The 12,002-nt window shown below is 48.2% G+C and overlaps 1 protein-coding gene across 1 annotated transcript in view; it reads right to left on the bottom strand.

The window, feature by feature from the left end:
• Positions 1-10,843, bottom strand: part of NMT2 (N-myristoyltransferase 2) — a gene marked incomplete at both ends in the record, with an annotated part of 41,534 nt that extends 30,691 nt beyond the window's left edge. Inside the window, 2 exons of the mRNA XM_079699045.1 lie at positions 10,417-10,610; positions 10,727-10,843. Coding sequence (XP_079555171.1) covers positions 10,417-10,610; positions 10,727-10,843 — 311 coding nt within the window. The remainder of the gene's footprint in view (positions 1-10,416; positions 10,611-10,726) is intronic.
• Between the last annotated feature and the right edge of the window lie 1,159 nt (positions 10,844-12,002).

The raw sequence follows: 12,002 nt of genomic DNA, 5'->3' as shown, positions 1-12,002 counted from the left end.
TAAGATCCCACAAGCTGTGCAGAGCGGCCCCAAATATAAATAAATAAATAAATAAATAAATAAATAATGAGGGTGGTCTATGGGTTTTGATATATAATATATATGCAAGGATTTCCAAGATACACTGTTAGGTGAAAAATCAAGGTGCAGCAACGGAAGGTCACATTCCCACTGCTGGTGAATGTCCGTGCACATGTAAGCACGCCCAGGCACGCGTGCACCTGCCCTGCATCCTTGTACGTGTACAGAATGCCACCATGAGGACGTGCCAAGAACTGGCATCAGGAGCTGCTCACAGGGATGGAAGCTCAGGGCTGGCAGATGAGACTTTCTTCTCACTGGATACCCTTTGTGCCTTTTGAAGTTTGTACCATATGCTCATACTACCTATTCAAAAAATAATAATTAAAAAAAGAAGGGGGCTTCCCTGGTGGTGCAGTGGTTGAGAGTCTGTCTGCCGATGCAGGGGACACGGGTTCGTGCTCCGGTCCGGGAGGATCCCACGTGCCGCGGAGCGGCTGGGCCCGTGAGCCATGGCCGCTGGGCCTGCGCGTCCGGAGCCTGTGCTCCGCAACAGGAGAGGCCACAACAGTGAGAGGCCCACATACCGCAAAAAAAAAAAAAAAAAAAAAGAAGAAGAAGGTGTCTACAAAATCACAGGTAATATACAGATGTTGTATTAGTTAGTGTACAGGTCGAGCTGTGCAGGTCGAGTCCCATAATAACAGCAGCATGGGACACAGACGCCCACGTCGCTCTCACAGGAAAGTCTCGCTTCCCTCGGTGGGGAAGTTCTGCCGGAAGAAGATCCAGAATCCCTTCACCTACTCTCAGCCATCCGCAGGATCCCTGGGATGTGTGCCGGGCTCACGTGGTCCACGGAGACGGACCATCTCAAACAAGCACACCCTGGCCTTGCTCCTTTGGAAGAAGGGGCCACTAACGGCCTCGGCCACTGGGACCCAACAACAGGAGACTGGACAGACGAGGATATTCTGTTATCTCCACAGAGTCATATGATGGACTAGCCAGCCAGTTCCCGTGACGCCGGAGAAGGCTCTGTAACACCCTGGAAAGATGGTCCTGGCACATCAAGTGACAAACAGGAATTTCCAGTACCAGAGGAGCAGTATATTTGCATTTTTATAAATATATATGAATTGGAAAATGTGTAAATGAATATGCCAAGTCATTGTCTTTTTGCTTGGTGATACATTCTAATGTTCCATTTTAGAAATGATGCGTTTTTGCAAAAAGGGTTTTTTAAAAACTTCAACTGGGAAAATAAAAAAGGAACTCTGCTTTCAGGGGCTCTTTCTTCGGTTTCTTTAAAATGTTAATAAATACCCAAGGGGTTCAGGGAGGGTCCCACATGCCGCAGAGCGGCTGGGCCCGTGAGCCATGGCCGCTGAGCCTGTGCGTCCGGAGCCTGTGCTCCGCAACAGGAGAGGCCACAACAGTGAGAAGCCCACATACCGCTAAATAAATAAATACATACATACATACATACATACATACATACCCAAGGGCAGTAAAGAGCAAGTATCTACCCCACCGCCAAATACTAAATGAAGAAATTGTGGGAAAGTATCATAGTAACTGAGTCGCCATCTTTCTCCTGGAAAGCAGTACATGAAGTTGACCATGGAGTGAACACAGAATAGAGGAGCCCATATTCCCCTGGCGCGTGTGTTCAAGCCAGCAACAGAAGTGCAATGTGCTTACAAAACAAAACAGAACTTGCGGGCTTCCCTGGTGGCGCAGTGGTTGAGAGTCCGCCTGCCGATGCAGGGGACACGGGTTCGTGCTCCGGTCTGGGAGGATCCCGCGTGCCGCGGAGCGGCTGGGCCCGTGAGCCGTGGCCGCTGAGCCTGCGCGTCCGGAGCCTGTGCTCCGCAACGGGAGAGGCCACAACAGTGAGAGGCCCGCGTACCGCAAAAAAAAAAAAAAAAAAAAAACAGAACTTGCAAGGGAAATCCCAGCTCAGCTTGGGGCCCGCACCGGGTGACCGTGTGCCGGGTTCTCTCCCATGACGGGCCACCAACTGAGAGGAACTCAGAGCGTCACCCAGAAGTGCTACCCGTGGCGGGCGCTGCACAGGCCGGGCCGTGGAGCTGGGGCACCGGGCACCAAGGTGCTGACGCAGCTTCCTCCGGCAGTGCTACCACGCAGAGATGTTCAGTAACCGGATTCCTAAGCCCATGTTGCTTCTTACAAGAATCTGACTTGGTCCAGGTGTGAACGACGACACTGCGGGCGGAAAAGGACGCTGGCGTGTGACAGGCTACTGTGGGCCACACGGAACTCGAACCAGAAAGGAGACGAGACAGCCAGGAAAGAAGCAAAGAAGAAAAAGGATCTTATTGCAACTACTGATGCTATCATTAGACGCAGTCCTTTGACGAGACCAAAAGACAAACTCCGAAAGGGTCTTCTATAATCAAGGTGCAATGTCTTTTAAAACAAAGAAATGTATGCATTTATTTCCTTTTAAATTCACTGACATTTATTGGGTTGGCCCAAAAGTTCATGTGGGTTTTTCCATCACATCTTACGGAAAACCTAAACAAACTTTTTGGCCAACCCAATAGTATGCCCATTACGCTGGTGAATCTTGGCTCCAGAGGCGCTGAAGCTGGTAATCTACAACATATGGGGAGATGAACTTGAAACATTATCAAACAAACTGCTCTGTATTGAGAGTCCACTAGACCCTGCAGTTTGTGAACATGCAGGGGTCGGACAGTCAGACAGCGAGAGGCCCCAAGACCTAAATCTGAATCTGAGATATGGCCTGGGCAGGTTATTTAAACCTGGAGAGGCCTCAGTCTCCTCACCTGTTATTATAATGATTCAGTGAGAAAAAAAAAATGTATATACAAGGAAAGAAGCCCATAGCAGGAGGAGTTCAAAAGATGAGCGATCATTTTCCCATGCTGGGTCCTATACAGCAAAGGGCACAACTAAGGATGCCGCAGTCCACATCCTTCCAAAGCAGAATTAGGAAAAGGAAATCCTTCACGCCTTCCTAATGCACACAGGGGAACATCTTTTAAGTTAGAAGTTAGCCTGTCAGTGAAGATGGGGAACGACTGGAATCCACTCAAGAGACCTTTATGAAGCTACCTATGTGTGCAATTCCCAGATATTACAAGGATTGGGGTCTGGGTGAGCAGACAGGTAGACACATGTCTCGTGTTCCGTAGGCATGTTTTGAGGTGCCAGCCTTGTTTATTATCTCCTTATCTGAAAACTACTTTGATTCCAGACCTCCCTGAAGGCCTGGCCCCTAAATGGCCGTGTTGTACCACGTGACAACCCCCTCCAGCTGCCGGCTTACCCTCTGCCACCCCTGCCTGGACCCAGCCTGCTGGTAGCGGACTGATGGAGGAAAGGCTAGACAGACAGACAGACCTGCCTTCCTGACCTGCTGGTCCTCAATTCTAATAAAGTTCAGCCATGTTTTATTTCAAGACAACCTATTGTATGTGTAAAATAAAATCTTTCATGTGAGCCAGTGTGTAGATGTCACACATACATGTTCAACAAGAGACACCAGGAGTTCCCTGGAGGTCCAGTGGTTAGGACTCAGCGCTTTCACTGCTGAGGGTGTGGGTTCAATCCCTGGTTGGGGAACTAAGATCCCACAAGCTGCGTGGTAAGGCCAAAGGAAAAAAAAAAAAAAAAGAAGAGAGAGACACCAAAAACTCTGTTCCCACCTACAACGCACCATGTGACCCTGGAGAAGTCAGTTACCTACGAGCCAGAGCTTCCTTCCCGTAAAACGAGGGTCTGCCTGAGAAGACGGCTGGGGGCAGAAACACTGGTGGAAAGGCACGCGTGAAGGATACACTCAGTAAGGGTCCCAGGGCCTTCGTCAGGGGTTGTCACCCTCCGTTCTGGTGACCGGAGAAGGTGTCATGAAAGAAAGGACACTGGAGCTGGACCTTCAACTTGGAGGAGAGGCAGAGGTCGGAGGAGTAAGAGACCACTCTCAGCGGGACGCTGAGGGAGGCCGTGGCCTAGGGGGCAGCGGAGGATGGGCGCCAGTAAATCCCTTTGGTGAACGATGATGTCTGACACTGAACTGGAAGTTGTTTTCTGCCCTAGGCTAGAAGCAAACCCCTGCACTCTTGATTCACAAAAGCTTCGGCAAATGCTGTGCAGGACAGCCCCGTATCAGTGGTTCCTGCCGGGGGAGGGGGTGACAGAGAGCCGACTGGAGTCCACCAGGGTCAAAGGTCTGGGGAGAAATGCTACAGGGCCCAAAGCATGGAGAGCCAGTGATAGGGCAGCTGGGGCCACGTGGACGTGCTGGAGGACCACGAAAACCTCGGTCCCCACGAGACCGCCACAAAGACGTATGAGCTCGAGCCATTGTGTGAGGTAGTAAAGAAAAAGGAGACCCTGGAAGGTTAAAGGATGTGGAAACACTTGGGTTTTAGGAAAATTGGGAGAAAAATCCTACCAGCTTCTAGACTTAAAAACAAGTCATAACAAAGAAAACGAATACGGCTACCTATAAAAGAAAGAGAAGCAGATTGGCAGAGAAACATCTGTTCCACTAACTGCTAGAAGATAATAAAACAATGTTTCTGGAGTTTGAAGTAAAATGATTATCACAGAATTACACTTACACCCAGACTCTGGTTCATGCGTGAGAGCAAAAAAAGGCATCTTCAGACGTATAAGAGGTTAGAAAATATATCGTCCGCTGACTGTAATAAAAAAATTAAGGGAGGGCTTCCCTGGTGGCGCAGTGGTTGAGAGTCCGCCTGCCGATGCGGGGGACGGAGGTTCGTGCCCGGGTCCAGGGGAATCCCACGTGCAGCGGAGCGGCTGGGCCCGTGAGCCATGGCCGCTGAGCCTGCGCGTCCGGAGCCTGTGCTCCGCAACGGGAGAGGCCACAGCAGTGAGAGGCCCGTGTGCCGCCAAAAAAAAAAAAAAAAAAAAAAATTAAGGGAGAAAATAGTCAAAGAAGAAAAGGAGAGGGTGTAGTTTATAAGAAATAGTGGTAAGCAATGAAAACAGTAATGCAGTCAGGAAAGTTTAAGAAGTTTTTGATACTATGGATGTGACTGTAACGTTAATAGTTAAGAAAAAAGCTTTAATATGATATAAGGGCAAAAATAAAAGAAGCCACATGGAATTGAAATTTCAGATTATTTCAACAAAATCTAGGAAATGTAAAGGAAGGAGAAATCCAAACATCCTACATGGTTTGTCTTGTTTGGTAGTACAAAGAATATTTTGGACATTGGTTAATTTTTGACATTGATAGAGAAATACAGAAAAAAAGCAAGCTTGCTTGAAATTTAATGATAACTCCTAGAAGAAGAAAAATAGGATATAGAGCTCCTAAACCACTAGAAGGAGAAAAAAAAAAAAAGGAAGAATGGAAACTTGACATATTCTGCAAAACAGAAGAAAAAAATAAGAAAATATTTTGAGTACCGAGAAGGCTTACAAAATTCAAAGGCAGGATATGATCTGAGCTGTCCAACACAATGGCCATGACCCACATGGGGCTATTAAATTTAAATGAATTAAAACTGAATAAAATTTAAAAGTCGTCTCCTAAGTCACACTGGTCACAAGTGGCCAGTGACCTCTGTATTGGACATTTCCATCACCGCAGAAAGGTCTAGCAGACAACACTCACAGTCAGTGCAAAATTCAACGTAATATGAGTCTATGTAAAGTATGATCCTATTTATGTTAAATATACATTTATATATACATATCAACAGATAAATATAAATGCTAATTGTCAGTGGAAAGTAATAGATAACAAAAGCGTCTGTGTATAAAGTATAAAGTACGATCTTATTTATGTAAATATGTGTGTAGGTGTATATATATGTATATAAATATAAATAAGTCTGACTTGATTACACTGTCAATAGTGGTAGCTCTTAGAAATGAGATGATGGGGGCTTTTACTCTCCATATACTTTACTGTTTGCGTTTTTAATAAGCATATTTTAGAGGACAATGAGTAAAAGTCATTTACATATTTTCAATGGGAGTAACCACAAACCAACCAACCAACCTCTTTCTTGAACTTGGTACAGAACCTGGTTCCAACCCAGGGTTCCAACCCCAGGGTTAACCCAGTAACTAACTTGAACTCATAAATATCTACTGTGTACACTCAGGTTAATAAACAATTTCAAGATGGCACAGTAGGTGGCCTATACTTGGAGACTTTTTAGAGTTTAGCCAAGCTCTGCAAGAAGTTTGTTCTGGGCCTCAGGGTGATGTCACCCTTTCAGATGTTAAGCCTGAACCGACATTTGATACTTTTAAATGTCATTCCCTAAATTGGGAGGTTGCTTGGGCAAAGGCTGTTAGCTCACCTTTCCATCTAGATTTATACTATTGATAACAGATCACATTTCAGAGGTGCGGCTCTGAATTAGCCCTTAAGTTTTCCATGACAAGAAAAATCTCTGGAGAGTTACAGTAATTTTTTGCATCTTCCCACTGACTCTACAGTTGACTAAGGAGAAGTTCCCACTGCCCATCTCAACAACAGATAAAAGCAGAACTAACAACACAGTGCACACAGAATAACTTCCATTTTTCCTCTTTAAATTGGGGGTAAGAAAAGAGAGGTTAGGGTCTCTGTTCAAAGAATTCCGAAGTTTTCATTTTAATCTTTCCCAAATACCAGATTTTTAATTTTTCTAAGAAAAATAACTTATTTAAAATGTCTGGGAATACCCCTCAAATACCAAAACTATTTCAGATTTACCCCAGGGAATAATTTGGTCATTTATCTGCCAACATAGGCATCTTCATATATGCTTATTTTATTCCCTATATAAATATTCTTGGTCGCTGCCTCTATTCACCTCGGTGAATAATGAGGGCAAGGCTCTCTGCATGAAAAGGAGATGAAACACATCAGTTCATCCGGGAACTATGCATTTTGCAAGCCAGTGTTGGTAAAGCAAGGAGAGAGATTTGCCAACTTGAATGCTAATTTCATGTAGGGCCAACTATGTGCTCCCGTTTCCAGCACGGAGCAGTAACCATGCTTAACACGGGGTAGGCAGGCTAAGAGATAAAGACCAGGACCCACTCTATTTTACAAACGGAGAAGATGCAGATCAACGGGGCAAGGAGAAGAAGATAGGTGAAGGTAATTCCTACCTATGTAGACAGATTACCTTAGAACATTTTTTTAGAACATTTTTTTGCCGCTGCGCGGCAGGCAGGATCTTAGTTCCCTGACTAGGGATTGAACCCATGTCCCCTGCAGTAGAAGTGCAGAATTCTAACCACTGGACTGCCAGTCCTACCTTAGAACTTTTAATATGCTTTAAAGTTTTCAAGTTCCCTCAAATGCTTTACAAAGACACACTTCCCCTAACTGTAAATCATGTGCTCAAGCAATATTTAAAGCATGTTTCTCGGTAGTCCTCTGTTGGTCTACTTCTAATTGCTGCATTATCGTTTGAAGATAATAAAGCTACACTTTTCTGAATTTAGTCTTGCTAATTAAAACGGACAATCCCTGCCCTCCCCCATGATTTTTGGAATTCATGAAATCTGGGTAGTGGTGTGCCACTTTCATACTTGGGCGGACCAAAAAGTTAAACGAAGAGCACATTTTCCACAAAAAATAAGATACAGAGATAGTGAGATGCAAGTATTTTATAATATGTCAGCCACTGCTTTTAACTGAACAAAAGTCATATTTCATTTATGGACTTCTGGCATTATCCACAAAATGAAATACCTGTTTTAATTCATAAAAAAAAATTCTACACAAATGAAAGAAAAGCATACACAGTAGTATTTACATTGTGCGGACAAAAGAGTCTAATTTGGTAATTTCCTTTTCCCTGAGGCTCTAGTTTTAATATGTCTAAGACAACCAGTAAATACATTATACTCAATAGTGCGGGTGAATTAATTCTTACAGGCCACAAGGGTACTGTTTAGTTAATGACTGCTTTGTGCACTGACCCATACCTAGTGGCCTCAAAGTGATAACTCACCTTTAAAAGGTAAAGTGTATACATACCCATTCCTCCAAAGCCTCATTATTTGTCACCTGATTAAACTGGTGGAATGAAGAGGCCAGGTGTCAAAAAGAGGAGTCTTTCAAAATTTAACATTTACAAACTTGAGCTACTTAAGAAAAAAATCTAGGTTTCCACTGAGCCGTATCATCAGTACCCGAGCCAAATAAAACACAATTACTCCCTCAAATTTGGCACACAGCATCTGAGTTCAAATCCAGGAAAGCAGTCCAACTAGCACAGCAACTTGGATTTTCACTAATCTCCTTACATTTTTTTTTTTTTTTTTTTTGCGGCACGCGGGCCTCTCACTGTTGTGGCCTCTCCCGTTGCGGAGCACAGGCTCCGGACGCACAGGCTCAGCGGCCATGGCTCACGGGCCCAGCCGCTCCGCGGCATGTGGGATCTTCCCGGACCGGGGCACGAACCCGTGTCCCCTGCATCGGCAGGCGGACTCTCAACCATTGTGCCACCAGGGAAGCCCCTTCTCCTTACATGTTAATAGACTACAATAAACCCATTACAACCATTTCTTCCTTCTAGAAGCTGAAATCATGTTATCTGTTCTTGGTGAAAACCTTTCAGTCCATTGAGCAGCTCTAATTTTGAGTAACTGTGCTAACATATAATTAATGTGCTGATGTACAAAACTGAAAATGTCTGAAGAAGGCATGGAGATGCTTCTGGGTGCTAATCTGGGAACTTCGCACAGCCTCCTGCAAGGTTCCCGGGGGGCAGGTCCTGATCAATGGGTACACAGATGGGGGCAGGTCCTGATCAATGGGTACACAGATGAGTAACTGTCTGTACCATGGACATTCTTGACTGTATAAGCAAAGAAGTACATAATCAAACCTTCCAAAGGATGAAGAACAACAAACAGACATTACAGTGGAGAAGGCAGACGTCCAGGGCCTTGCCAGAAAGACAGGAGCTAAAGTTTTTTGGGTAATGCATCATATTTGCATCTGGGCCCATTTCTGGCACCAGGGCCACTGTTTCAATAACATATCTATATTTAGCTATCTATCACAGACAAATTTCTATCACTGCACAAACAGAAGTCGAGCTCAGATGTCTGCAGAATTTCCTTTCCTCTCTTTAAAAAAAAAAACATTCTAGACCAGACTGATAACATTCTGTACTTGCAGCTGCCACTGAAAAATATTCATGCCAATGAAAGATACATTTAGTCAGCTTTTCTTTTTCTTGATCTTTTAATATTTTATAACACAGTAAAGCTCAAAGTTCCTTTCTTAAACAAATCTTCAAGCAGACGTTAAATAGAATGCAAATACTTTACACTTTAAATCATCAAGCATTTAAAGAATCCTCTCCATGAACTGAATCAATAAGCCATCTGTGACTACGGCCTCCCTATCATGTTCTTAAGCTGACCCACTTCTTCCCCGGTCACCATGGTTTGTAAAATCTCCCTTCTAAGGGGATGAGTGCTCGGTGCCAGCTCATAGTTCGCATTCAACTGGGTAAAAGGGTAACGTAAACCCCAGGCAGCATTTAAAATGACCTCCTCTACCTACAAAAACAGAACTTCAATACCCTCCCCCCCCCACCGGAAGCAATCTTTTCTCCAACCGGAGAGCAAATCAAGTCTGCGAGGGAGAAAACGAGCCAGTTAAAGGAGGAAGAAACCTGATCAGGTGTTAAAACGCATGGCTCTGGACATCAACCAGCAAGCAGGATCGGGTCCGGTCGGCGGGAGCTGCTCCCCAAGACCGAGCTGAAATCAAGGTCGGACCCACTTCTAGAGATGCTGACCCACTTCTAGAGATGCGGACCCGCTCGGCGGCGGCGAACCTGCGCGTCCCCGGGAGCCTGGCCGGGACCCCCGGCGCCCCCGGCCCGGCCCGGCCCGGCGCGGGGCGTGGCGGCCGGGGCGGCACAACTTTCCGCAGCTCCCCTCCAGCGGCGCCGAAACGGGCAGGGGCGAATCTCAAGCCGCTCCCCGCCATCAGCGGCTCTTTTCTCCCGGTGGTGGTGGCGGCTGGGGGAGGGGTGGGAGGACTTCAGGAGAGGATGACAAGGAGCGGAGAGAGGAGGACCACTTCCCCCCGGCCGCGCCGCCACAAAAGGAAGGGCGCCGCGCCCCCCTCGGTGCCACCGAGTCTCACGCCTGCCGGGATGGGGACGCGCGAGGGCCGGCGGGCCGCGCGGCAGGTGACAGCGGCGTGGCGGGTCCCCGCGCCTCCCCGCCCACCCGAGGCCTCGCCTCCGCCGCGCGGCTCCGCGAGCGAGACGCGCCCCCCGGACCTCCCGCCGCCCGTGAGCCCCGCGAAAGCCACGCGGGGGGCCGCCCACCGCTCAGCGGTGCGGCCGCCGCGCCCCGGAGCCGGCGCCCGCAAGGAGCCCCGGGCGCGCCTACCCCTTGGCGTGCTCCGTCTCCTCTTCATTGTCCCCGTCGATCCCGCACGTGTCCTGGTCGTCCAGCTCCAGGCTCTGCTGGCTGGCCGCGGACTCGCTGTCCTCCGCCATCGCGGCGGCGCGGGCTGGGGCGGCGCTCCGGGCAGCTGGCGCTGGGGGCCGGCGCGGCGGAGGCGGCGCGGCGAGCAGCTCCCTCTAGCGCCGCCCGCCGTCTCCTCGGAACCGGAGCCGCAGGCGTGCCCGCCCTCCTGGCCCCGCCCCTCCTCGCATCGCCCCGCCCCTCCTCGCCTGGCTCCGCCCCGCCCCCGGGCCCGCCCCCTGCGGCCCGGGTTGGGTGGCGGGCGGTCCGCGCGCCCCTGCGGCCCGGGGTAGGGAGCGGGCGGGGCGGAGGGCAGTAGGGGTACACCGTCGCGGCCCGCCGCGCGCATGAGCGTAGTCCTGGATTCCCGGCCGGTGCCTGAACCCTGCGCTCGCCTCTGAATGGCGCAACCTGAAGACCCCGAATCCTGAGTCTTCGTTTTGGGAGCACAGGCAACGCGATTTTACATCTCTTCGTATTAGGAAGACTTTTAACTCTTTGCAGGAAATTTTTACTCAGGGATAGGCGTGCCAAGACCACTGATTTCCAGAACCCTAACCCCCACCCTTCACCTCATCTCCAACCACGTACGCTTTGTAAAAGTTCCATTTCATGTGTCTCTGTCTTTCCAGTATACTATAAAATCAAAGCCAGAGTCAAAACAGAGTGCTTCCAGGCTTCCCGCCTCTCCGTTCCAAGGAGACTCGCAGCCCTAAAACTCTTGACAGAGAAAAATGTGGAACTGCCCCTGTTTTTGCTGGACGGCTTGGACCACAACCATCTTTGGGGAAGTGAGACTTGTCCATGATGCTGGGGCCTTGGACAGTGTCAGTGAGTGAGGCCACGCTGGCGTCCTCAAGTGAAGGTTATGACCTAGACCTCCAAGCAAAAGTGGGTGGCCTTCGAGGCTCAAATGGTCCCTTTTCTCTCCCCGTGAACGCAGGAGGGGAAGGAGGCACCCCGCGGATTGCCAAATAAAACGCGGGTGAAGTCCAAACTCTTATTTGCTGTTGCAGTCTGTACACCCCGGTCCCCTCCTTTGTTCTCCTTTCATGAGCAGAGTTCAAGGTCCCACTGGGTCATGGGAAGCCTACATGGCTTTACAAAGGCAGTGGAGAGATAGTTATCAGAAATGCTCAGAGAGGAAAAAAGAGACTTTTAAAAGCCACCTGAAATTTTTGGTGCGGGTCCTTCTCTTGCAAAAGGCATTGGGAGCATTTTGGGGCTCCTTTTTTTCCCCACAAGCAAGACCATGCCCTTAAAATACGGTAAGATAGAAGTATCTAGAGACAAAAATTGCAGAGCTATTTCAAAGTTCACCAGACTTTTATGACTGACTGAGGTTGAGCCAGCAAAGGTTCTGTAAGAAGTGCAAAATGGGGCCAAACCACGAAGGAAATACAATGCTTTCTTTCACAATTGCAGTGATTTCTGAGGCAGAAAGTCACATGTGGCCTCTGGCTTCAAACTTTAGGCAAATATAGATCAGTGAATTTCCCGCTGCTCGT

The sequence above is a fragment of the Hyperoodon ampullatus genome (genome assembly GCF_949752795.1).
Source record: "Hyperoodon ampullatus genome assembly, chromosome: 3".
In the NCBI taxonomy this organism is placed as follows: domain Eukaryota; kingdom Metazoa; phylum Chordata; class Mammalia; order Artiodactyla; family Ziphiidae; genus Hyperoodon; species Hyperoodon ampullatus.
Note: the sequence above shows the minus strand (reverse complement) of the source record. Positions and strands in the feature narration are given on the sequence as shown.